Source organism: Siniperca chuatsi, linkage group LG4 (genome assembly GCF_020085105.1).
Source record: "Siniperca chuatsi isolate FFG_IHB_CAS linkage group LG4, ASM2008510v1, whole genome shotgun sequence".
Classification (NCBI taxonomy): Eukaryota; Metazoa; Chordata; class Actinopteri; order Centrarchiformes; family Sinipercidae; genus Siniperca; species Siniperca chuatsi.
Genome location: NC_058045.1, coordinates 17851519 through 17879284, shown reverse-complemented (window position 1 = coordinate 17879284; position 27766 = coordinate 17851519). Strand labels below are relative to the sequence as shown.

Below are 27766 nucleotides of genomic sequence, written 5' to 3'. Positions count from 1 at the left end.
GTTGAGGGACCAAAGGCACAATTTCATCTTGACATCTTTATTCCTGTCCTGCAATACATTTGCCACATTTTCAAAGAGTAAATACATTTTAAATAGCTAAACAGTTAACATTTTCACAAATTCCTTCCACACCTCCGTTCCACAGTTTGCAAGGGAGAAACAAGCCCTTGAGCCCACTGTATCCTTGTGCAAAACTCCCAGTGGTCCATACAGTCTTTGTCATGCTCGGCAGGTTTTCTGACATGTATGCTTGTGGTTTGCTGGCTGGAGTATCGCTGTGGCAACATGACGTTGATATTCTAATGCAGTGGGAATCTGAATACATAGATTTGTGGAATTCTATGGTAATATTATCATGGATGTACTGTTTAAAGATTGACTGGGAGAGGACAAGCATACTATTAGGACTGTAATTACATGTTACAAACGCCACACTCTTTTTCCATTAAAAGTACAATGGGTAAAAAATAAAAGTTACAACACAGCCAGAAGTGGGACCGAGGATCAACTCCTGCATTATTTCAATATTGTAAATTTTAAACACGAGGCTTCTTTCAAACAATATCTAAAGACTCAAACACATTCACAGTTCATATCCTTCCTCCAAGCAGAGAAATGAACAGTTAACTGATAAAAACAAATTGACCACTACCATATGACGTAAAAAGAGTAACTTTAACTGTACAAAATCAATTAGGGCAGAAAAAAAAAACCTTGAAAGGAGACGATTACAAAATAACATTTGACGTCTTTCATGGAAGAGGTTTTAGATGTCTTTGAGGTTTGCATCTGAAGCTTGATGCCAAAACCTGCCTGTAGTGTCTGGAACTCCATACATTATCATACATGACCAATTCTCTGAACTGTTAAAAGTACAATCTGGACCAAAAGTACATGGGACGTGAACGTGGGTGCAAGACAACTTGGCTTATACTGGGCTTTTGTCTAAAGAATTCTTTGTTGTTTTTCCACTCGTTAGATTAAATGGATCACATTCAGATGCACATGCCATTACAGAACCCCCCCCCCAAAAAAATCAGTGTAGTGTTTTCAGGGACTTGTCTTTCAAATTCTATACAGCGCAAGTCTAAACTCAACACACTTCTATATTTTTTGTTTGTTGCACACATAATCAAACGAACAAAACAATGCAGCCAACAGAACACACAATCGTCTCAGGTAGAGCTTGCTGTATACACGAGGTACAAACTAGCTAACAGATAAGGCAAAGTAAACATAGAGCAGTCTTTTTCTCAGCAAATTAATGCAGTTGTGTTGAACACAAGCTAGTCAGTATTAAGAAAAAAAGCAATGCACTCCCATAACCCAATATCCATCTCCTATTACACACAATAGTCCCACATGTACAGTAAATATGGTTATGACATGATTAGCACCTGACCTGTTATTGTTCTATTGTAGAGCTGAGGTGGCAGACAAAGAGGAGCAGTTTGAGGATAGTACGGTGTGTGGAAAAACTGAAGTTTGACTCTGAGGCAGGACTTGTGCATTACACTCTGCAAAGCTAACTGGTGGCATCCTCAATCCTGGTTTCCAGGACTGCTTCCTGGAAAGTGAGACCTTCCTGGACCCTGATTCCTGAGCCTTATCATCCACAAGGAGTGATTTTTGCAATCAAAAAACAGCTGTTATCACCATGCTATTATCACCATGTAGTAAATAAGAGTTGTACACCATACAGTTACTGAAATGAAATGTAAGAAAAAATAAACTGGTTGTCATTTTTTCTAAAACCATAACATTGTCAATTTATAACTGTTCAAGCGTAGGGTTGTCCTCCTATTCTACAGGCAACTACTCCAGCTGGAAAGATGACAACAGCTACATTTTCATGCACAGTACCTCTCCTTCCTAAACCAAAGTAAAACAGGAAAATAAGTATCCATGAGAGGTGGTTTATTCCCAATACTTTGTGGACAGTAAAGAATCCTATTGCACCAAAACTTAAGTACACTAGCCATTACTATTATTATTATTATTATTCCACAAAGACAACTCTTAGCAAAGAAACATCTGTAAAGGAGAAATTCATCTATCTTTATATCCATTCAACATTTCTATCCCAAAAGGAATTCCAACTACATCAGGCAGGTCATGAAAAATGTCACACCAGGTGCCATCTGAAATAAACACCCTTGCTCACATATTGCTCAGTGACTTTCAAATTCTGCAAACACATTTTTTTTCTATATCAAAAACAAAATCATTTTTTACAGCTAGGCTATCTGTTAAACAACAACGACAAATTAGTCATTCCCATGCCAGCCTCCACCCCCTGTATCCAGTATAATGGTGGGACTACACAGCCATTCCAGGGAAACCAAAGGCATGTAGAGTGGGATGGTGGGTTACATATGTGAGAGGTGTTTGGGTAACTAAATGTCCATTCCAGTCCTTTCCATTTAAATCAGTCAGTCCTTCCAGAGTGCAGGCAGCGGGAGTGGAATTAGGCTTTCAAGGTGGAAGGAGGTCAGAGACACCCTTTTAAGACCAGTGTTGAGACTGAAAACAATAAGTTAGCAGGAAACCTGTGAAGCTACCCAGCGAGACCACACTGGAATTGACAAAGAGTCATTAGTGGTGTTGCTCACAGGTCAACATGTGGACCAAAAAAAAAAAAAAGGGACCAGACCAGGCTAGTTCGGGTAGCCACTTAGGCAACAGTCCAAATCCGCCTTTCCATAAAAGGTCTATGGTTCAGTCAGCTCTGGTGGTTTCCTTGAGAGCTTTTGCTTCAATCATCCTCTTTTTTGAAAAAAAGTTTATATTTCATCATTGAGTTGTTTTATCTTTCTATCTTTAAGTCCATGCTGCCACTACGCGCTGTAGCGTTTCTCCTCAATGTGCAACAGTCAGCTGGGGAAAGAAATTACACAAGAGGGGACAGATGTTAGTGCCATTTTAATGTTTGTAGGAAAACTGAGACTGTGAAAAATTTAGCTGAGGGAGATATGGTTTCACATTTGTTTTTAATTACAATGGGCAGTCATATACATGAAAAAGACACGAGTTCCAGCATAACAGACCAATATGGAAACTTCCCATTTTAGTGCAAAGCTATCCAAGAAGAAAAAGAAATTTCTGGAGAAATGTCTCACCTGCATCACGATACCACACAGCGACAGCTCATACAGTCCTGACCGCTCTCATCAGGTGGGTTCAGCTTCCTCAGCTTATGCTGTCTGATCTCCCTAACCAGTGTGTAGAAAGCGTCCTCCACTCCCTGTAAACACACACAAACACAGAAAGGTTACAGAAAAATCTGGGCACTTACAATGGTCAATTATAAGTTGATTAAACTGCATGCACCTCTTATAACTGTCAGCAAACCTCTCAGATTTACTCACCATTGAGAGGCTTGGCAACATCACCATGGTAACCCTTATTTCAGACACCATAAATCAAGAAATCATAATGACCAAAAAGAAGTCATGGCTTAGTTCTTTGTATACTCCTCTGTTTGAATGACTTTCTGCAGGTTCAATGATGAGTCTTAAATGTACCTACATAATGTGTGACAGTGAGTCAGAGACAGTGAGAGCTGTGCGGCGACTTGTCCTAATGAGGCCTTTCAAATACTGTAGCTCTGTTCTCAAGTCAAGGTAACCTGACTATGAGTCATTGCCTGCGGTATAATAAAATGTTCCCAGCAACACAAATCACATCATACCGCGGGCCATCCACTGCTCTTCATGTGCAAAATGTAAAATTACAGAGCCTATACTAGAACACTCATAACTTGTTGACTAAAGTATGATGCAACACAGGGGGACTTCAAATTTACATAGAATCTGAGCTTTGTGGCTTGCAAAGACAGGAGGAAAAATGAAGATATCAGTGAAATTTAAAAGGTAATTTTAAATAACAGATTGAGGGAGAGAGAAAGAGTGCATGTATGGTATGAGGGCATGTTCTTCTTGTTCACTACCTACCTGTCGTGTCTTGGCAGAGGTCTCGATGTAAGGGATGCCGTAGGAGCGGGCGAGTTCCTGGGCTTGCCTTGTGTCCACCGTGCGTGCCGGGAGGTCACATTTGTTTCCCACGAGCACCATGGGAACATCGTCTGAGTCCTTTACACGTTTAATCTGTTCTCTGTGAATTGCAAAACAAGACAATTGTGATAGTTGACATTTAATATGCAAAACTTTGGCTGTTTCCTTAACCCAACCCAGCACTGCATTTAGTCACAGTGACATCTCTCTTGTCTGGGATCCTCCCTGCTTCATAAACAACAGCAGCTCCACCACTGGAGAGCCAACCATCCAGGGAGCTCTAGGACCCTGAAGAAGAGCCAGGGCCCACCGGTGCTGGGCTGTGCTGCACTGCTGAAGGAGGGAGGTGGAGAGGAAGGGAGGGAAGGGGGGGGATGGACAACAGGCAGGCGGCAAACAGCATTACCTCATCACTACAGCAGCCAGCGCCAAACGCCAGGCAGCCAGGGGGAACTGAGTGAGAGGAGTGGGTCAGATCAATCTATCAGCTCAGCCCTTCTTCTCCCTAAGCCACATTACAGCAGGATGCATCCACTACAGTCAGCCCTGCCCATCTGCAGTCAACACTGCTAATGGTGCTTATGACCACAGTTGCTCTTGATGAGTCTTGATGTCACAGTAGACATGTTACCGTTTAGACCATTGTTATATGCTGGTGAGGCAGGTATTTCAAATCTAATAGGTGTATTAAAAATGCTAGCAAACACCAAAAGCAGATATAATCTTATCAACCTGGTGCATTCCTGAGTGAAGTACACTGCTGCTGGTTGTTTCAAATCAAAGAAAAAAATAACAAGATGCACTGCCCAATTTTAAGCAGGTATCAAGCCAGTATGTGGCAAGAGTGGAGAAGGTTTGCAAAAATACCTAACTATTTTTGCCTATAAAATAGACAACAGATCTTTAAATAACTCAACAGCTCTAACCGGGTCACCACCTATTCTAGCATCCAGCCAAAGATCCATGCATGCTTTCACACATTGCACAATAGTTTTACAGTGATACCAGCAGTTGTGTTAAAGCCGGGTCCAAAAAAGGCTGGGATGCAAAGGCAGCGAGCCAAATAAAAGTGTGTGTAATAAATGCAAAAACCCTGCAAATCCGTAGAGGAGGTTAAGTTAATATGCAGCCTGTTTTACTTGCCACGTGCAAGACTGGCAAGTGGGTGTCTAATGTGATGATTAAGACAAAATGTGGGAAAGAGAAAGAACACTGTCATCTCCAGCAGAATCTCTCCTCCCTCCCTTTCTCCTTCCCTGTCCTTGAAAGTGCTACCTCTCCCCGCTCCTCTAATTGAGTCAGGATCGATTTCATTGGCATCGTGCTGTAATCCTCCGGTTGGGGGCTAAGCTTTCTTTAGCCGTGTTAAACGCTACAGCATGACATCATCTAACTACTGCAGAGAGCTGGCACACATACGTATACACACCCCTCTCCATCCAGACCCCATGGGAGTCCCTGTAACACACATTGCATATACAAATACACATACACAGAACCTAACAGAAATTATTTTGTGTTTGAGCTCCATCCCGACTGGTCTGTGATCTGGCCAGTTAATACATAGGTTCACATCTGCAACAAGAGATCCCATAATGCTCAATATCAATGTCAGGAATTGTGATGCCCCTGCATTCCTTAACCCTAGCCCTTTTTTGGGGCCTCACTCTTACACACACACCTGTACTGATGAATATCCTCAAAAGACTTGGTGTTGTTGATGGCAAAGACGCAGAGGAAACCCTCCCCTGTCCTCATGTACTGATCCCTCATGGCGCTGTACTCCTCTTGACCTGCAGTGTCCAGGATGTCCAGCAGGCAGGTCTCCCCATCAATCACAACCTGTTTCCTGTACGAGTCCTGCAGAAAAAGGGAGAAACGCCTACATTTAGAGAGATGGTAAATACATCTGTCAAATTTGTGAGTGAGCAATCTGTAACAAAACTCAGACACAAAACAGATGGTTCAAGTGGGATCTGGCTATCATTGAGGTTGTCACATCCTTGGCCTTGGTCAGTCAGTGCTAAGCAGCATGTACATATACAAACACACAGACATATGATGTCGATTGACTGTGTATTAACTGGTGTCAGTTATTAATTCCCTGTCCACTTCCAGGTCAAATGAACATCAAAAGATCAGAGGAGCAGGGTATCGGAGCCAAAGTTTAGCCTTCCAACACGCATCCACAAAAACATGGAGTGCCGTCCCTTTGTTTGTTAGAGCATAGGGGCCAGGAATGCAAACACACAAAAAGGACATTGTCTGGCCAGAGGCAGGCGTGGTGAGAAAGAGAGGGAGAGAGTTGAGACAGAGGGGGAGAAAAAGAGAGAAAACATTCTCACTGGCTTCCCTCTCCTCTTTGCAGTATCTGCAATGTCTTTCAGTTTGTCTTATTTTCATGAAAATATAAGAATTACGTTGGGGCGGAGTAAATATTTCTTCTTAAAAGAAAATTAGGATTGTCTTCCAAGCCTGACCGTTTGGAGTATTGCAGTAGCATTTGATTAATTAAATGAACTTAATTTAGACTGAGCTGTCATTTCAGTCGGGTCCAGAAAATATTGTTGAGCAGTGACTGTAGGAATGGACATTTGTATAAAACATGTAGATGAATGCATGCACTTGTACTACATAGGTGTAAAAGTGGTGTACAACCACATAATAATTCAAGGGGGAGATGGAAAGCTGCTATGATCAACCCTTCTCTACCTTCCCACCCCAACTCCCAAGATGTCTCCCACAAGAATAATGTATAGAACATGCAGAAGAGAGTCATACCTCTATGGTGGGGTCATATTCATCCACAAAGTGGTTCTGGATGAGTTGGATGGTGAGTGCACTCTTCCCCACGCCTCCAGCGCCCACCACCACCAGCTTATACTCCGTCATCTTTGCCGCTGCCACACACACACACACACACACACACACACACACACACACACACACACCACTGCTGGAGAGAAGACAGGGTGCAGAGAAAGGTGCAGGTTAGCACTCTGACAAGAAACATACACCTTACCAGGTTTGGACAGAACAAGAGACATACACAGAGCTTTGACAAGCTATTCTCTGCCACTGGACTGCCATGATGCGGTCCACAACCACTGGTACAGACAAAGCATACAGTTATTAGCATTACTGTCCAACGGTGAGGAACATTTGTGGTTTGTGTGTGTCTTGAAGTGTGTGTGTAGTGGGAGCCGAGGTTGAGACCCTCAAAGGGGAATGTGAAAAATGTGCTGAAGGTACTCAACGTTCCAATCCTCTCCCGCTCAGTGTGAAAGGGAGAGCTAGGGAGGCTGCAAGGGAGAAAAAGAAGGGGCATGACACTGGCAGACTGACCCTCATCACTCAGGCTTCACATTACTGATGCCTACCTTTGAACCCACTGTGACAGACACCAGAGCCAAAATTCAGCAAACAGAGCAATGACAAAAACACACAAAGATTAAAAGTAAACAAAGCTACACTATTGCTATGAACTGTTTCTTGTTGGTTTGCCTTGGAAGAACCATAGGGATCGATCCATAGCAACAGACCGAGAGACCTAAAAGAGGATTTTATGACTCCAGGTGTGCCTACAGTTGTCCTCTTGGGACCCACTGAACCCACTTATTAGGTCCAGTCAATGTAACAGGGCTGCCCTGACTATAAATCAAAGCATGTTATTAAAGAAACATGTCGGCCATAACCACATAAGTGATATCCATTTTCTGTAGGCTAAACCTTGCACAACACAGGTAAACTCCACCTTCACAAGAATTTATGGACCTGCAGGGTATTTGAAAACAGAATAGGAAAAGTACATTGACAGGTAAAATTTAAAGTACCATACCAACTTGGAAGGACTTGATCCTGCTTAATTATCCAAAAAATAATGGGAAATTTGGCTAGCTCAAAATCAATCCTTTGGATGTGCACTGCTAAACATAAGAAGTTTTTATTAAAAGCAGGTTTTGAAATCATTTAGTTGTAACTCAGGTTGTTGAGATGTTGTAAATTGGATGGGTTCTAACACCTTAATCAACAAATGAGTGACAACATCAGCACAGCTGATGGATAGAGCAGAGCGAGAGATAGGCAGAGGTTTGCATGTGAAGAACAACTAATCCGGATGTTACCAGAAAAACCTGGCATGCTAAAAAAATGTGGATAATTAGCAGAAAATGCCAATTATGCTATCACAGTATTAACTATTGAGTTAGCTGGAACCACACATGTATATCCATGCATCGGCACAAGGCAATACAGAGACACGCACACACAGATCCCCTGATATCACCACCACCCTCACAACACTGCTGGCCAGTGACATTCCAGGTGCGTTGAGTCAACGGGTAGAGAAAGTAGTCATATGGGTGGTTCCACTACATATGGCAAAGTGTGACTCAGCTTATTGTAAATTTACCAAATCGTTGACCCTGTGGTAGACATGATGGCACATGATGAGTCAGAGTTAGAAAGACATGAAGCTATCATGGAGATTTTGCAAGATTAAATCAAATACTAATATAAGTTAAGACTAGTGTGACCACAAAGTCTGCTGGAGGCCCATAGCAACCGCAGAAGCCTCCCGTGGTTACAGCTTCAGTTTGACATCATACAGACAGGTGATCTCATCTCTGATGTCAGAGCTCAGAGGAAAATCACTGGGAATTCCTGTATCTCCCAGGATGCAATGGCCTTGAGCAGCAGTTTAGTTTCGCTTTCTGTTTGACAATAGCAACCAAAAACCCAAATCCAGACGTTTTTATGCATTTATACTTTAAATTTAATTGAACAGTGCCATTGCCACTTTTAACACAAACTTACAGTAATGACATCAGAATCATATTATGCCCTATCAGACACTGTTATCTACATCTGCACCACCCTAACACCCAAAGCAGCCTTAAATTTCACTTCCTCTCTCATGTCTCATAGTTCAGACGAAGCACTTCAGACGAAGCAGTTCAGAGTAAAATAAGGTCACATGGGGTTAAATATCTCAGCCTGTTCATCCACAGTGTCTCAATTTGCTGAATGTTCCTTAAGTGAGCTGAAGAAGAAAACCACTAACCTGCAACACCTGCTAGAGTGTGTAATCAATCTGTCAGGATTTCATGAGCACCACAGATCACATATGCTGTTTTACCTTCTCCAGGGCATCAACTGTCATACCTAACATAAAATGCACTCCGTGCAGCTCTGTTACACAAGCTTCTTGCTCACCACAGAGCGGTGAACGTCAGCGCTTTAGCCAGCCTGAGCAGAACACATACACACCCTAAGGCTGGGCGATAAAACGATAATTATCTCGATATAATTTTCCTTGATAGAAATATAACAAATGTTCAATATAGCTAATTAAACCACCTATACACCAGGAGAGGGGGGCACTAATGCACCTTAAACGCTGGTTGCCACCTGCCATTAAATAGAATAAGTAGACGATGAACATCATGTCGCAGGAATACAGGTATGCTTACAGACACAGCGGCTGACAGGCTTGTAGTTGGAGCGGAATAAGCAAAATACCGGTAAGCGAAATGAGCGAGAGCAACACAGTGTTATTTGTGTCTGTATCTGTGCTGATGTGGGGGCAGACTAAGTTTAGCCAAGACTGGCTCACTGATATTAATGATTGACAGAAAAGCAGACTTGCTAACTGACGACACAGCCATTTAGCAGCTCTCATTCAAACACACAGACACACACTTTGTGTGCCATTGCTCACTTTAATGGAACAGGTAGCTCTGTACACCGTTACCAACATCAACAATGGCCTTCTTGTAAAAAAAAACACCCTCACTGCTATAATTCGCAAGCACAACAGGAAGGGAATTATCCTGACCCCTCAATCTTGTGGCCAAACATTTAGCTTCCTTTTGCCTCACTTTATATAAATCAACCTGGTACACAGTGCAGCCCGCCCTGGCTAGAGTACAGAGACTGTGGCAGAGCCAGCCTCTCTCCTCACAGCCTCCTTTAACCAAATAAATAGCAGCTGTGTGAAGAGACTTGTGCAGGGCAGACAGACGATGGTCACTGTAGGCTACAACTTCAAGACAGGGCAAGGATTCACATCAGGGCTAATCAGAAACTAATCTAGTTTAATGTGATGGAAACAGCATGGACACAAAATAACGTTATAATATAGACTGGTCATTGGGATTAGAGAAAGTGGACTTCAGTGGAATTCACTAAAACGCGATGACGAGTTTGCCATCATGGATTAGGTCTACAACTAACAATTATTTTCATTATCGATTAACATAGGGCTGGGCGATAAAACGATAATTATCTCAATATAAATTTCCTCGATAGAAATATAACAGATGTTCGATATAATTAAACCACCAATACCCCGGGAGAGGAGGTGCAAAAGAAGAAGAAGAAGAAGAAGACCTACTCCTCCTCCTCCGAATACAAGTATACTTACAGACACAGTGGCTGACTTGTAGTTGGAGCAGAATAAGCAAAATACTGGTAAGAGAAATGAGCGAGAGCAACACAGAACAAAACGCAGTGCCCATGACAAGCTTGAAACAGGACAAAGCCATCGTCGACAAGAAAGGTCACTCAACTGCAGTAGTTTGGAGAAATTTCTATTTACATTATTTATTACCAAAAAAAAAAAAAAACACAACAACAAAGGAGCGGGCACTACAAACTGTGCCAGCTAAGACAGGCAACACCACAAACCTGTCTCATCATTTGAAACAATATCATCTTTTAGAACACGCAGAAAGTAAGAAATTACAGTCTAGTCAGTTAAGCATATTTTGATGCTGAAAAAAGATTCTATCATTATAATTGCTCTCAATGTTCTACCTCAGATTTATGAAATGTTCCACTGTTTGGTAAGTGTTCTGTTCTGACAATAAAGAATAGTTTAAAACCACAATTAACCGTCTGGTTTCTTCAACTTTCACTCAGGAGCAAAAATCAGCCTTTAAACTTGAAAGAAACAATGATTTGACATTTATCGTGATTTTAATAATCAATATCAACTGATACGAACATTTTTATCGTGATAACATTTTTGGCCATATCACCCAGCCCTAGATTAATCTGCCACATATTTTTCTGATTAACTGATTGTTTGGTCTATAAAATGTCAGAAAATGGTGACTAAAGCCAATCACAATTTCCCAGAGCCTAAAAAGACGTCTTCAAATTAGAGCAGATATTAACGGACAATATTAGCACAGAAACGTTAGCAGTGGCAGATATTTCAGATGATAAAAAAAACAAGAAATTAGAGTACAGAAATACCAGAGATTGAGGAAATTTAGAAATTTTAGAAATTGTGTCGACCTTACATAGTTTTTCAACCAAAGAGCATTTAGGAGTTTATTTTTAAACTGTAAAATGTCCCACTCGTACATAACCTTATAAAAAAAAAATGTATGTTGAATAATGAATATATGCAGTGCTGACCAAACAGGCAGGAGGGTGAAGAAAAGTTAGCAATTTTGCCTGACGGATATTTGTATTCCCCCTCCCATATTACTCTTCTGTTGCTGATTTACTCTACTATAACCTACTACACCAACACCACAACCCAATTCTTAACCTTACCCTTAGTCAGATGACCTTGAATTCCCCACACAGTCAGACTTGTCTAAAAATAACAGGTCTGTTGTATATTAGTAATATTTATTGGTTAATCAGATCTTCCCAATCCTTCAAGTATGCACACCTACCAAACTTTACTCATACATTAAAGTTCAGCAACTGCTTCACTACTATGTCAGGTCAATGATAAATGCTCATGACATATTCATGCACACAAAACATACACAAAAAAGCATTTTAATAACTAATATGGATCAAAACTTAAATCCTAAATAGAAGCCTTTTCTATATTTTTTATGAACTGTCATGCCAATAAAGTGCACTAAATTGAACTGATAAGTAGTAAAGATAGAGGACACACAGACACGAATAAAAAAATAAATTAAAAAACATTGACACCTGCACTCTCACACACCTATAGCTCTCCAGACTCTGACACGGTTTGTTGCTGCATTTCTTCTACATAACCAGATCTCAAGTGTACACCTGCTAAACGATTAAAATTTACAGCGTAAAATGCAAATTCAACACACCCATGCCCGCTACTGGGAGATTGGAAAAACGAAAACAGACAGCCGTGCCATCTCCTCTCGAACTAGGCCATGTCAGCAGCTGATTAATAATCCACACATACATATGGAGATGAATAGCAAAATTAATCATTGATAAGAGATGCTGTCGCTTTCTCAGAGCCACTTGTTGTCAGTGGGAGCTCATACGGAGCTGGTCTTTGTGCAAATAGAGAGGAGGGATGAGGACATAGCTGCTGGAAATCACGATCATCAGTGCACGCATCAATTTTTTTTTTTTTTACATATCCACACAGAGACGAACCATAAGAACTTTTTGTCTACTTTTTTTTTTTTTTTTAGATGTTATCCTGTCCCTAGAGCGGTGTCATGGCCTCCTCTGCAGTCCTGATTTTCATATAGTACAGTAATTACTGTCAGTTAATGGTTAACCTGTACAGTACTTATTTGCTTCAGATGTGCAACAGTTTGCCACAATTGCACATGTACACACGGCACGCACAAGTACACTTATAAAAACATACAACCACTATGAGGTCACGCAATGTTGCACTTTTTCTTTCACACAATGTACATATCTGACAAAGGTAATAATGCTACAGGAAAGTGACTTGTACTAACAACTCAGCTCATCAAAGGTGAATAGTAAGCTTCATGCTACCTCTGTTCACATGAGACAGGCTATAGCCGCAGTGTCATCTATAAGTTGGTGACCTATTCCATTCCAAAGTCCCCAAAATCTTTGCATGGCTGTTCCCTTTTTTGATCAAGGAGCACTATACAGTATGTCTGTGTTTAGGGTTATTTTTAGCTCACTACCTCGAGCCTGGGAAATTAACAGTTCGTTTTGAAACCCTAGAGCCCCGCCTGGACCAAGAGGATAATCTTACATGACAGCTTACGGAGGGTGCGTGTACAGAGCAGCGAGAGGGCTGATGGGAGGAGAGTGGCTGAGGGCAAGGGCTACTCTTACTATATGCCAAGGGCATAGAACACCACATGAGGGAGGGGTCGACCTGGAAACTGAAAAATTTATAAAGAAATCAATGAAAATGCTCAACATGTTCCCAGCTAATTCAGCTCTATGGCTTTGATACCTGCAGTCAATAAACATCTCTTTACTGTTTCTATGATTCCTCGGAACCTGGAAAACAATTCCCTCACTTCAAAACACATTGTGCAAGAAGGAGAGCACATGAATGGCCATCTTCCTCAACATGCATTCTGCTCTCCATTAAAGTGCTTAATTGGTTAAAGAATCCATACTGGCAGAGCCACAAGCCCAGTGCAGAGATAATAGATTTTTAATGGAGCGATGATGGTAAGGAGACCCTCTCTAGGGAGGTATCACAGTGGAATACTGAGACTTCAAGACCCATCCTAGAGCCTCGATAGCCCACCGCACCCTCCCACTGCTCTCAATGACATCATCCTCCTAAACGGCATCCAAACATAAGTGTTGACCGGCAGCTGAGGAATCACTATTCTGCCAACAACACACAAGTGAGGACTTTAAGCAATTGTTATCAAGTTTATCAATTCAGAGATAAATCTAGTTGTTACGCTATAATCCTTTAAAATAGGACTATCCATTTAATTCCTCCTCTAGGCTAGGAAGCCAGAGAAAATGCCAAAACATGAATGAAACCATAATTTTGCTCAAAGGGAATGTGAAGACAAAATCCTTAAATAAACATTTCCTCCTCCAAACATTTTCTCCCTTAAACATTTATATAAAGAGTTTCTGTGTGCATCTGTGTGTTTGTGTTCATGCTTAAACAAGATGCTCTTAAAAAGGCACTGGAGTACAAGTGACCTTTTCCCCACTGGGTCATCCTTTCAGCTTGTCGGGTAGGGTGAGACGGTCAAGGCAGCAGCAGAGATGAAAAGGCCAGCTGACCTCCACACAAAGGCCTTCCAGTTAGAGGAGCCATGAGGCTTATCATCAGACACCAAACACCCCGAAACTCATCAGTGGTCTCTTTTTTTTTTTTGGCAATCAGAGGAATGAGTGAATCTTGTCCAGTTGTTTTAGTTTGTGAGTGCATGTGAAAACACTCTGCACTGACAACATATAGTGGGTCACATAAACTAAGCTGCCAGTCAACCTGTAGAAGATCCCACCCAATGTTTAGTCAGTTCTCCAAAGAAAAATGTATTCAAACTAACCTCTTTTTGAATTATGAACCCTAAAGAGTTTGACAGTGCTTAATATAAAAAAACATCCTTAACATCTGCTTACTAGTACTCAAAAGAGCATATCCTGAGGCATCTGTGAGCCTTACACCGACACATTTAATAAATGTTAAACTAAAACAAAAAAACTCTATTAGATGAAAGCAGTATGAAAAGTTGTCATGTGTAAAATTTTGGTATGCGGAAGAGTCACACTTATTTTGGCATGCAGCTGGGCACCACCCAGGCTACAGCTGTTCAGAGAAAAGGACAAGAGATTAACATCACACCTCTATCACTGGCTGCCAGCTGTTTTCCAGCTGCCTGAATTATTGCTTTCACTCTGAAGGCTACAGACACTGGACCACCTTAATTGAACCCACGTAGTCCAACTTACTCCAGCCTATATGATCATGGAAAAACTATATGGTTGACTTGTTAAACATTACTCATATGCTCAGATGCTTTGGTCAGCAGCAGCAGTGATGTTGTGGTGGATAAAAGATGACATAGGAACAGCAGTCAGTTACAATCATATGCCAAAAGCCAACAATAAACACAGAAGTGAAACACTTTTTGCTTTGTTTTCTTTGAGGACACCAACTTAAATGGTCGATGCTACTTTGTTTGATGAATACAATGAATTCTGACGAAGATTTATGTCATCTTGGGATGGGTTAATTGTTTCTCCTCTTCTCTACCAGCCCCTACGGCTAAAATTTGAATGACGATTGTCAATTAAAAATTAGTGCTGCCGTTGCCATATTTTCCCTTTTAAACCTACCAAACAGTTTTAGCAGACAGCTTCCAGAGTAGAAATAATTCCAGGTCAGCTTTCTAAATGCCGTGTAATGGAATCTAACTTCCGCAGTGATACACTTCAGTTTTTACTCAGTGTGACGGGGCGTCACCCTACTTGTCCGTGTGGCCACTACTGGCAACAGCAACCTCATAACGTTACTCAAGACTGTCTTTAAATTAGCCAAAAATACAGGCCACAGAAAGTGAATTCCCCACCATGACTATGTTCACTTAAATGCCTTCGGTTTCTTTTTCAAAGTGAGATGAGGGGGGAAATCCACGGCAGCGTAATATTATTCCTCCATAACCAAGTTAAAACACCCGAACTCAAGGGAGACGGTTTATCAAAATAGATAATTCTTTTAAAACTGAAGTGTAGGCAAAATCCCAAACCTATGTAATTCCACATACATGCAGCCAGGACTAAAAAGGAAGCATGGGTTGTTGAGCTCAATAGATAAAGCACGCCGGGCGTGAATTAAAATGTTATGATAGCTAGCTAACATGTTTCCAATCTCCAGCGGTGCCCAAAACACTGAAAGCAGCGGTATGATTAGAAAAAAACAGTCACTGCCGCCGACCTATTTCGGACACCGGAATGTGCGCTGCATACTTACAACAAGCAGAGGTCTAATTAGCGACAAACGCGACGTTTCGTCTACCGGAGAAGAAAAAAAATCTTTCAACTCTGTCGCCTCTCAGCTGTAACGTTAATGAGAAGGAAACAAAATGTTCTTGGTCTGGTTCCCACCGTCTTCAGATATCTGCGCCCTATTCTCTCCGATAAAGTGTTCAGTTTTCAGTAGCTAAAATGCACCAAGGTATTCATTGGTTCTGGGTAAAATGAGCCCGCGCTGAACAATGTGCTTCCACAGAGAGCTGAGGGGATGAGTGTAGAGCCCACGCCCAGCTCCATCAAACATAGAACCGCCCCGGTTACCATTAATGTTACTGCTGCATTCATTTGCTGTCGGAAATATGGAAACTGCACCGTGAAGGCCAGCTGATCTGCGCAGTATTTTAGACTTAATCAAAGTTTAAAAAGTGTCACTTAAACGTGACAGACAAGGAATCCCTGCAAACATTTGAATGTAGTGATGAAGGTTTGTTTTATTATTATTAAGATATAGAACCAGCAGTAGCCAGGATTTTTAAAATACTGAGGTCATGATGAGTCCAAATTCCCCCAGCACAACCCCACCCACCTGAGAAAACGAACCACCAACCAAATTTTCTGAGCATTTAAAAAACAATCACATTTCATATTTTATGTATTCATTTAACTTCGAATTTAACTTGAAATTAAATTTATATTTCCTCTGAATTTGATCTCATTATGGCCTAATTGTTGTTTTAAAAAGTCCTCTCTTCACTGACAAGTATGTCCGGTGGAAAATATTAAATCCCCTGTAATCTATTTTTCAGCATAAAAATCCCACCATGTTATCCCCCCCATTCCCAGATATATTATTAAGGACATGGTCTCAGTGTCCTCCATAATAGCTAGGGCTTGTGGAACAGTTACCGTATCTAGTTATCACTTAGTATGGCTTATACATACATTTTTTAAAATGATTATGATTGCGACCACATGAATTTGAAAACTCACATTTCCAAAGACAAAGCTTACAACGTGCATTTGAAGGCAACACCAGACTAGCGAGAGTAGACGGGTTACAGTCATGGTAGTAGAAACAGAGGTTTACAAATAAATCTTTATAATCGTAGCAATATAGGATAACTATTAGCTAAGTGTCCACCTCGAGAGTTGTCCTGAAGCGCTGTTACACGTGTACTTCATATCCCAGGGTGCCACGGGTCTCTCAGTGCCGTATCCAGGAAGTCGTCTGTGGTTGTCAAGCAAACTTTTGCTTGTAAGCAAAGTGCTCTCAGTCTATAAAATGTTTAGACCATCTTTTTAGTATGCAGTTTCATGCAACAGGTAAATATATATTCCTAGTAAAACTACTACATGATGTTCCGTTGGAAGTACATGCCGTTGGAATTAGCTTCAAGTGGAATATTAATTAATTTGCCTCCCGCATTATGTCAAAATTTAACCATAGCAGTTAACGCTAACGTTAGTTTGTTAGCTAATTTAACGCTATTTAGATAAACTAGATATAGATAGATTACTACTAAGTATTTCCTCTTTGTCAGAAAGCCATTCAGCCATGTTGTAAGACACTTTTATATTGTTCATTTCAGGTAGCCGTGAGAGATGAGTTGCTGCCATGGGTCTGTGCCCCAGGAGGGTCGGCCTGGTACAGCACGGGTCCTAGTGACTGAACTGAGTGGATCAGGCCACATCAATCCAAGTCCGGCCAGGAAACCCTGTGATGACTCAGAAACAGCAGTGGAGCTTTACCTCGCTCTAGAGAAGCTGGTAAATTTGCCTATGGATACAGTCAGTCTTCATCCCACTGGCACTATGTGCATAATAGGCTAGCCTTAAGTAAACCTCTATTATCTGATATATCTGTTATTTTCACTTTAATGTACTTTACAGCAGTGGTAGAGGCATTTATGTAGCTTAATTCCAAGTTGTCTGTGGAGACTGGGGTTGAGGGGTAACATTGCACTTGACAACATGGAGATTTAACATCTACTGTATGCACCCTGCCTGTAGTATTTGTGTGTACTATGACAAAATAATTCTGTTATTGCCCTCTCCTGTTCCTGATGAACTACTCTATGAACAGTAACTAGAGAAAAGGCAGCACACGCTTTGCAGATTGCTGTTTCGAGGTGAGGTGGGCAGACAGAATTATTTCACATTACAAGGCTTCAGATAAATTGTACCATCAAAGTCATAGGTGTATGTCTAAGGTAAATATTAAATGATGGAACTATGTAAAGACAAAATCCAGTTCAGTATGCCAGTACAGGTCAGCTGGTGTACTGTTTATTTCCGTCCCTCACAGGAATCGTTGTGTGGAACTCGGGAGCTCTCTCACGTGACCTCGCTGGACATCTGCGTAGACACACAGGAAAACACACTGGGTAACTTTGGTAAGATACACAGTACATAAAGGCATTTACAAATGTAAATCATGGCTTACTATTTCAATCCATATTGCACAGGTACAAAGTTTGTATGTGTACTCATTAGAGCTCACTGTTTGTTGTTGGTATTGGTTTTATTGTTTATATCTAGTGTTCCTTATGCGAACATGGCCCCACACTCAATAACTCCTATTTCATTCAAATTCAGATTTTAAAAACTGAAAAACTGACAAAGCTTTTAACACTGTGTACACTGATGATTCATAGCAGATGCGTATAATGATCACACAGACAATCACAAATCAGAACTGGATAAGAGAAAAAAAAAGAAGAAGACATTGCTATGACGCACACAACATATCCGTACTAGATTTCCTATCAGGTGTGCCAACCTCATTGCAAGATGACTGAGCTGATAAATGGTGGTGGAACATCTTCATTATGCTCACCTTTGTCCTCAGAAAATGTGAAGATTGCACAACGAGTGCAGGCATGACAGAGCATTGTCAGTACATGTGTGAGTCATGCCTAGCTTGCCACTGTATGTGCTCTTTCTTTTAGCTAATTGAGGTTGAACACCTGATGAGTTTGGAACTGAATGTGGAGGCTAGTTTAAAATCCAATAAATAGACATCCTAGTGTTACATGAAAGTAAGAGAAATGGCTTTGTTTATCTGATCATCTTATAGGTGCCTACTTGCCCAAACTGGTCCAGCTCAAAATGAACAACAGCATGATTTTGTCAGTAAGGTAAGCTTAAAGTTACACAACACGAATACCATCTTCTTCTCCTCCTGGTTTGTATTCTTGAAAAGCAACCTGATTGTAAGAGAACACACTCAATCACACTCATATTATGTTGACTTTACCTCATGGACTACTACAGAATCTCAAGAAGCTGCAAATCCCCAAAGCAACAATGAAATATGGCGTTAAACAAAACTGATTTTTTGCTACTGATGTATGCTTCTTGTCACTGTATGACCCATTTCATAAAGTAAAGCAAGCAGGTCCAGGTCTTTCCATAAAGAGAACTGTAATTTGACCCAGAGCAGTGATAGACCCATGGGGATTACTGTCATGCTTCACACTGGTCACATGTGTGCTAGAAGACACTCTTTAGTGAGAGGCCTTGGAAGCCATAAAAAGACAGTGCTTTGAAGCAGAATTGCAGGTCAGAAGTCACAGGAATGTGTACATGATGGAAATAAAAGTTTAGTGTGGTTGCAGTGCAGGTGTAGGGCTCTACTCTGCTTCTGCCCAGGTTTACCAACAGGGACTTGTCATACAGTGTTTCTGTATGGAAGATGCATGCTGCTGCTTGTAATCCAAACACAAACAGATGTGGTGTTCAGTACAGTCTTAGAGATAGATACGTGTGGAGAACAGGTTCACCCACCTGTCTCACAATAAGACACAGAGGGGTTTGTGGCGTATCAGCTTTCAGATTTGTCCATTTGGACAGTCCAGGAAAAAAGACAGGAAATATGCACAGAGTCTCCTGGATTGTCCTACCAGTTTGATTGCAGCCACAGCTGTGTCATCAAAATTGGATAGAAGGAAAGCAATAAACCTCCAGGATGAGACACAAACACACATTGCAAATTGTCCTTATAACAGGACAGGTGGATGATTGTTACCCGAGAGACTGCTGAGCGATGAGAGAGTACAAACACAAAGATAGGGAGCTGTCTGCTCCACCCTGAGAGTAGCAGAGCAGAGTCAGCTGGACGTGCACTGTCTCTGATAGCATTTCCTGCTCTGGGCTGTGGGAGCTGTAGTGGAGACTCTGCTGGAAGGGTCAGAGCAGGGGTGTGCTGTAGAGACAAGTGTGAGGCCTGCATATTGGGGAAGAGCTTCTAGCTTCAGTGGCCAAGGGACTGAAAAGTCTTTCCCATGATTCATGGCATTTTGGACCTCCCTTCCCTGCCTCTAAATGAAGTTTGTGCTATTTTGTCTCCTTAGAGACCTGGGAACCACCCTTTCCCACCTGCAGGTGCTGTGGATGTCTCGCTGCTCCCTACGAGACCTAGATGGCATTTCTACTTTCTCCTCCCTCAAGGTAGAGTTTATAGGTTACAAATGGCTCTGTGGAGAGATAATTCTACAACTCAGCTAACTGTTTTGGGCTAAAAATCCCAAAGTGCTATGCTTTCCTAACTTTACTTTCAACATCTAAAATGTGTATAAAGATCAAAAGAAAAAATAAATCAAGGCATTCTTGGACAGATTTCTCAAATTGGCTTTTCAAATTTGTTTGCTAACTTTAACATGATTTCCATTTGTTGTGTTGCACTGGTGACAACCTTTCACACGAGTCTAACAGTACTGCAGGCCATTTCCATATAAATAGCAAATATTGAAAATTCCTAAGTAATGATATAATAGATGTTCAGTGATCAGAGTTCTTAAGATTCCAGTCTCTGTGAGATGGGAAGATACCATATCTGTCTTTCTGACTCTCCCTTGTGTGTCTAACATGTTCTCTTTCTGTATCCACAGTATTTCTTTATTATTGACTCCATCTGAGTTTGATCTCTACCAATCTCAACTACGCTGTATGTACATCCTCTCTCTGTTTCAGGAGTTGTATGTGGCCTATAACAATGTGTCAGACCTGAGTCAGGTTGGCATGCTAGAGAACCTGCAGCTGTTAGATCTGGAAGGGAATGATGTGGATGACCTAGTTCAGGTTCAGTATCTGGGGTTGTGTGGCAAACTCCAGATACTCACCCTGGAGGGAAACCCTGTGTGTGTGTGCCCAAACCCCACTGCCATCCAGGTAGGGTAATGTTCTGCTTATGTTGTTTATACCATAAAACTAAATAACATACATTTGTCACCACCTGTGAAAAGAGATGGCACATGAATAAGGTAACATAGATCAGGTCTAACTCCAAATGCTGGCTTTTCCTTCACCACACCTATCTTCCTGTCCTTGTCAGGGTCCTTGTTTGTCCTTTGTGATTCAGCAGACGCAGATATTTGACAAAGAAGCATTGTTCCATCGGGTGTATTGTGGAATTGGAGACATCAGGGACAACCACAAATTAGCTACAAAAGTCATGTATCTGTCTGTACTGTACTTAAGACCAACAGATATTGCTGATCGGGAGTTGTGTCACCATCTAAGCATGATAATGCATTGGTGATAATGCAATGAGAACTTTTTATGGAGGTGTGTTTGTGTGTTAACATGTTTTCTTTGCGTGTGTCTAATAGACATTTAGCTGATGTTCCCATCCAGATTAACATACTGCAAGCACAACAGCACAATACACTTAAAATCCTGGATCATCGCCACCTGGAGTAGCCAATACCAAGTGGTGCAAGGGTCAGAGTCACAGCAATCTGGCAAAAGATCTAAAAAAAAAATAGAGAATGGTCAGAACTGAATAAAAGCTTGAGCAAGGAACTTGGCAGAGTTCCTGAAAAGAAACTGCTATTCAGTTGATGTTGTAAGAGCCTACTTGCAAATGCAACTTGTGGTTCGGATGTAGGTATCATTCAGTTAGTTGTCCCTCCTGTGCTAGCAGGCTGCTCTGTCAGATAATGACCGAAATGTAATTAGCGTGTGCTGAGACGTGAAAGTATATGTGTGATCTCATCGCTCTGTATCTGGGTTTTCAACACACCAGATAGGACACTGGCAGAGCAGGAGGCATCAAAATAATCAAACATAACTGACACTCGTTTCTGGAGATCATGACACAGACATGGTTTATTATTACATTGCAGTGTTATTTGATCTCTTTTTATTTGGATGTACATGACCGTTGCATAAGGCAGCTCACCATGGACCTATATACAGGGTAGAAGCTGTATTTCCACCTGCTGCTGATTCGAGGCACAGTGTGCTGTGTGTTTTTTGGGCCACTGTGAATGTGTTTATTTACACCCACCAGCGGAGCATTAATTAGGAAACTAGGGCAATGAGGGGAGATGCTGAGCTGAATATGCATTAGGCCTGCGCTTTGTAGTGACTGAGGGGTTCTTGGGTTTGCTCTCTTGCCAAACTATCAATCCTCTTGCTCTCTTTCCATTACACACACACAAGCACACACATCCGCTCACTTCCTCTCACCCAGCCCTCATTCTCCTCCTTTTTTCTCTTTCGTTTCCTCCCTGCCAGCCCTTCACTCCCTTTTTCATTCATTGCATCTGTGTGGTTTGGTGAAGGGCAGGAGGGCCAAGCTCTAATTCGATCGTTCAGTAGCTCAGTGATTCACTGGACTGTCTCTGCTCGCTCTCTCACTCTCTCTCTCTCTGTGCTGATAAAAGACCAGACCTCAGTGTCCATTGTAGACTTTAGTAGCGTTAGTTATTAACCTGCATAGCTTGATGTCTTTTGCCTCCTTGTTTAGAAGTTAAGAAGTTAAGTTCCACAGATTCATTAAAGCGTCATAATGGTCAAAACAGAGTGCAAACAGATATGATGAAGGCTGGCTAATATGCATTATCTACATATATTTAGAACCGTCCTACATTTGGATTGCTAGTGTATCACTGATTTAGTTGATTGTATAAATCAATACTTAGTTTTTTAAATGTGAGTCAGAGTTAACTGACATCTCCTTTACAACATATCCTGGTTCTTTATCATCTGTAGGGCATCATGTAGCTCATAATATGTAGTTATGCATTACTTAGTATAGCTATAGTACAGTATACTGTAGCTATAATAGAAATTATTTAGATTAGAAGTGAAGTATCGAGCATCGTTAAGTGGATTAGTCTATGTTAAGCAAAGCTCTGAGTAGTCTGTTCATTAAATTAGTCTTTTATATCATTGTCACTGGCACATAAACTGAAACCACTGCATGGCCAACACATCAGTGATGTTTTTCCTACAGAAGGCAATCCTACAAAAGTCACACATGACTTTTAGTACAAAAAAGGCTACTAAAACAGAATTGAAATACTTATATCTGCATAAAACAATGGATCAGCTCATTGAGTGTACTGATGAAAGTCATTTAAGTGAAATAAAACAGTACGTACAGCATCTCACTTCTGAAACAGAAAGAAATGACAGAATAGGGGTTCATATCAATACCAGTATCAAAACCAGTGTAATTTACTGCGTGAACTGTAAGATGTTTTATATTGTAGAAACAAATGCAGCAGGTATGTAAGAAATAAGCAATCAGTGATGTGAGATGATGAGGCTTCAGCTAGGCACAACCATATTTTGACATACTGTAATTCTAATAGTTTTGGAAATACATTCAGACATACATAGGCTTGTAGTTGTGCTTGCTGATTTGCATATCATAGATGACTGGACTATTGCCGTTGGCGGAGGTCTGTGCTCTCTGAGTGCCCTTCTAGTTCCAAAATGCATCAGTCTCTACACAGTTTCCCTCACAAAGAAGTGCATGCCATTGAAAATGTCAGTCATGATATCTGAAACAGACAATTTTACTTGCTTGTGTTGAGTATGAGTACTAAGTTGTAACATAGTATACACTTCTGTGCATACTTTTAAGTCACAGTTGCTAACTTATATCATCCCCCATCCATCTTGTTATACTCCTGTTTTGTCCCCTTTAATTTCCTCTTCAAACATGTCTGTCCTCTACTCTGCCTCTCTCTTTTCTATGCTTCGTCCCTTCTACCCAGATTGCAGACTATAGTTATCGGGCTGCAGTGAGGGAGTTGGTCCCTCAGCTGCGTCACCTAGACGATTTAAGGGTGGAGGAGGATGGGCTGAGCTGCAGCAGCACCATGGGAGAAGACTGGGCCATTCTCCGAAACTCCATCAGAGACTCCTCTCAGGCAACTACTGAAGATGGTGTGTGTATGTATATGTTGTTTTGAGTCATTCGATGCGGACCAGTTAATTACAGCTGTGTATTTAATGGGCCACTCACTTTTGTCTTTGTAGAGGAAACAGCAGACATTGCATGTCCTTACAGCCGACCTGGCTCAGCCAGGCGCCATGCCTCCAGCCGCACCTGTCTCTGGCCCCTCTCGTCAGCAGGCTCCAGACCCCACACTGGATCCAGACCCATGTCAGCAACCAGGGTTGGAGTTTTCTCCCCTCCTGGATGCAGACATAGTTTTGCAGATTCAGATCTAGCAACAGTAGAAGCAGAAACCAGCATCCTGACGCATGGTTAGGCACTACCGTGGCTATTTTTCACACTGATGTTTCTACTATGAGATCTTCTACATCCAGCCACATTAACTTCACCATTGTTAGAAACTCATCTTTGTTGCTGTTTTAGTGCCTTGATTAACCAAATCTGTTGTGGCAGAACTACTGACCCATGAGAACCATTTCCGTCTCTACATTTTATTTAGTTTTAGTACCAGTTCCTTTTTTTTCATTGGCATCATCACCCTGTAAAGATAAGCATTGTCAACAGCAATCTTTACTCAACAGTGCCACCAAGAGGACTTACTTGTGTCAGAAAACAGTTTTATTCACTGAAATCCTTCTTATCTGTTGATTTTTGAAGGAGCTGGCAAGATCCTGTTCTGTGGAAACCCAGTCCAGTCTATTCGAGCAAGGCGAGAAAAGTTGAGGGTAGGTGATATGTGTTGGAAGAAGAAACAGCAAAATTCCTTCAAATCAGCGAGAAAACATCTTGTTCTTAGAAAAAAAGAGATCTCAGTTAATCAGATATCAAATCAATCCACACCAATCTATCATTTCTTGCACGCTGTTTCCTATACAATAGAGCATTTAGTGTTGGCTGAGACTAACAACAAGCTTTATAGGCTTTGAGAGGCCATTATGGCTATCTGACACCACCAGCTCCTCTCTTTAATGTCGTGTCAGTATATACAGAAGGAGCTAATTATTAGCAGGAGTCACTGCGTGTCAGAGGGACTTGACAGATGGGGCTCTCACTGCCAACGCCTTGCAATCTGACATACTGGCATACACAACACTGCTCTTACCTTCCCCTCCTTTTCTGCCTGCCCCTCCTGTTTGCGCTCCCTCTCTGTCTGACCATTACTCTAGTGTCTATCTATAATTAATGCACTCAGGTCTTAGGCCTCTATTCTGTCATGTTTCCTAGCTTCCACTCCCACCCCTCATGCTTATCTTCCCTCTCTTCTGTCTCATAGACAGCACCCACCAGGTCTACTTTTACCCCCCGTGACCTGCCCATCCATGTACCAGAGCACACGTATGACATTGAGGAGCCTGATGTTAGAGAACGCATTGATGTGTTTGCTGAGCTTAGAGCTTGGAGAGAGCAGCACAACAGGTACTATTTACTTACACTCCTCAGCCCCTTTTTCTTAAGCTGGAAAGACACTAAATGATATAAAGACTATTTTGTAACATCTGGCTTGTGATAACAGACCATGTTCACTCAGCTACGTGGATCACAATTAGAATATGATCTGTTTCCAATCCATGAGAAGAGATAGTTGGGGTAAAAAGGGTACTGAATACCTATCGAGGAAGTTCATGATGCAGAGTCTCTTCACAGCCAGTTAGGATTTTAGAAGACTTCCATTTTGTTCCTCACTTCAGCTGACAACCTGGCTTCCTCTACATATTTTAGGCGGATGAAACCAAATAACCTTTCTACATTGTTTTTCAGGCGTCTCCAGGCCATAAAGACAGAAACATTACCACAGGTCCTGGCTATTCAGCATAGTGATGAAGAAGAAGGGGAAGATGATGATGAAGAAGAAGGCTTTGGTGGTATTATGAATGATAGTAGTGATGAAGAACATGAGGTGAAGCATGGTGACAGCCTTGATACTGCCTCACCAGATTCCTCTTTCCAGTCTCTTTCCCCAGGTGAATACTCACTGAATGAACATACTTGCTGTTGGCGGTGTAGTCCCTCATTCGTCCAGGAGTGTTCCATCGTAGAAAAGGTTTCAGTCGTAGTCATCTTTCTTTGAAAGAGGAGTCAAAGAAGCCATTTTTGTGAAAAAAGAAAACCCCTCTTTAAACAGAAATGGTGGTCTGAGATTCAACTTGCCAACTGTTTACCACAGTGTATTAACACCATGGTCAAGCCAATCATATGCTAATCAGGTATTTAACAGTGATGAGGGAGGTGCAGCCAGAAAACAATAGGCCTGATTACTGGGCTATCATGGAAACAAAAGAAGGTCAGTTTCAGGTGAAACTAGGCAGGGTAAACAGCAGACACTCAGGAAGACTCCTTCCTGAGGGCAGGGCCTAAGCAACACAGAGTAGCTTAAATTTCTGAGTTATCTGACCATTTTCACAATTGAGAATGACTTCCAGATGGGAGCCGAAACGTCTTGATTCTGAAAACAGTGTCCAGATGACTACGACTGAAACCTTTTCTACGATACTTGCTGTTGGTTTTAAAATGACTGAGAAACTGAGAGAATTTAAAAATGATAATCATCATCTATCTACAATAGCATACGTTGAAAACAAATTCATAACAAATGATATACCAGTAGATTACAGACAGTAATGGCAGCTACTAAACCTTTTTGTAATGAGTTTGTTTTGTTTTCAGACCTGCATCACAGAGAAGCCTTATCCCCTGACATGGCTCCACTGTCCCTGTCCCCAGACACCGCGCTCTCCCCTTCTCCCCCTCTCAGTGCCACAGCAGCTACTGGTAATCGCAAGCCACCAGGAATCCGTGTACGTAGGCTTCGACTCAGCCAGACCAGTTCAGAACATTTACCTGATTTCAGTAGAGTGGGGCGCTCCCGTGGCGCAGGTGCAACCGTAGGAGATCTGACACTCCTGAGGGTTCAGCAGTTGGCCAGGACCGATGTGCCTCTGTTGCCCCTGCCTGCCCACATACCCCGCCCGCCTCCAACAAGTGCCCTGGGTGAAGGCCTCATGGATTCATGGTATGGCATTATTAAAGACACCAACGTGTATGTGTTTATACAGTATAAAAACAATAGATTTTTTGCAGTGTAAAACTCCTGTATTGCGTATGTAATTCGAATTAAACTGGTGAATTACAATACAATTTATCAGTGAATGTTTAAAATACATGACCATGTGTTTTTCCAAAAGCATGATGCAATCATTTCAGAATTAAACTCTTCCTTTGATTGTGACTAGTTGTTAATTAGCACTGTGTAACAGTTTTGTTAATTGTTCATATAGGGTGGAACTAAAGAAAGGTTCTCTGTCTTTCAGTGCAGAGATGGACTTATCCAGCGTACAGTCTGGCAACAAGCATCTTCAAACTCCTCAGATGTCCAAACTCCTGGACAGGACAGCGATTTCTCGTCCTCACACGGCCAGGGCAGCTCTACAGAAACATCACCAGCACCACAGACTCCAGCCCTGCAGAGGGAACTCACACCCAGACTGATACCACCAATGGGCAGATGTGTGGCAGCCTGGCTAGTGATCAGTATGATTAGTGTGACTATTCCATACCCTTAAAAACAGAGTGGTAGCATGGAGGCCACTGAGGGGGATCATTCCCCTTATTTTCTCTGAACATTACCTGTATTTTGCCATAAGGTGTTTTCTCTCTCTCTTGTTTATTTTTTTTAAATAAAGATCCAGAAGATATTCATTCAGTGAACTAATAACTCATAGTGCTTCAACATGAGTAATTGAGTAATTAACATGAGTAATTGGAAGACTTACTATGCTGAGATAATCCCTCTAATGCTACTGAGTTGCTGGTTTTCTGATGGCTGTTGATGAAAATTAAAGGGGGTGTGACTAATACCTCACATTTACATTTC

The 27766-nt window shown here is 41.5% G+C and overlaps 2 protein-coding genes across 4 annotated transcripts; one reads left to right on the top strand and one right to left on the bottom strand.

Annotated features, from left to right (window-relative positions):
• Positions 1-21: 21 nt before the first annotated feature.
• On the bottom strand, positions 22-15998 carry LOC122875107 (GTPase HRas). Of its 2 annotated transcripts, none has more exons than XM_044193899.1 (6): positions 15700-15998; positions 6795-6969; positions 5695-5873; positions 3954-4113; positions 3120-3244; positions 22-2877 (listed from the first exon to the last, which is right to left on the bottom strand). In XM_044193899.1, exons 2-5 carry the CDS (start codon positions 6903-6905, stop codon positions 3125-3127), a joined length of 570 nt encoding a protein of 189 aa, XP_044049834.1. In that variant the 5' UTR covers positions 6906-6969; positions 15700-15998; the 3' UTR covers positions 22-2877; positions 3120-3124. The 2 variants fall into 2 exon arrangements, with proteins under 2 accessions (XP_044049834.1, XP_044049833.1); XM_044193898.1 differs by having other exon boundaries at positions 6795-6966.
• Positions 15999-16400: 402 nt separating this feature from the next.
• lrrc56 (leucine rich repeat containing 56) lies at positions 16401-27766 on the top strand. Of its 2 annotated transcripts, none has more exons than XM_044193893.1 (13): positions 16401-17024; positions 17291-17468; positions 18007-18094; positions 18778-18838; positions 20054-20150; positions 20673-20870; positions 23711-23882; positions 23976-24206; positions 24553-24620; positions 25169-25311; positions 25654-25856; positions 26560-26905; positions 27204-27766. In XM_044193893.1, the coding sequence occupies exons 2-13, from the start codon at positions 17304-17306 to the stop codon at positions 27379-27381; spliced, it is 1950 nt and encodes a 649-aa protein (XP_044049828.1). In that variant the 5' UTR covers positions 16401-17024; positions 17291-17303; the 3' UTR covers positions 27382-27766. The 2 variants fall into 2 exon arrangements, with proteins under 2 accessions (XP_044049828.1, XP_044049829.1); XM_044193894.1 differs by lacking the exon at positions 16401-17024 and adding an exon at positions 17785-17830 and having other exon boundaries at positions 17336-17468.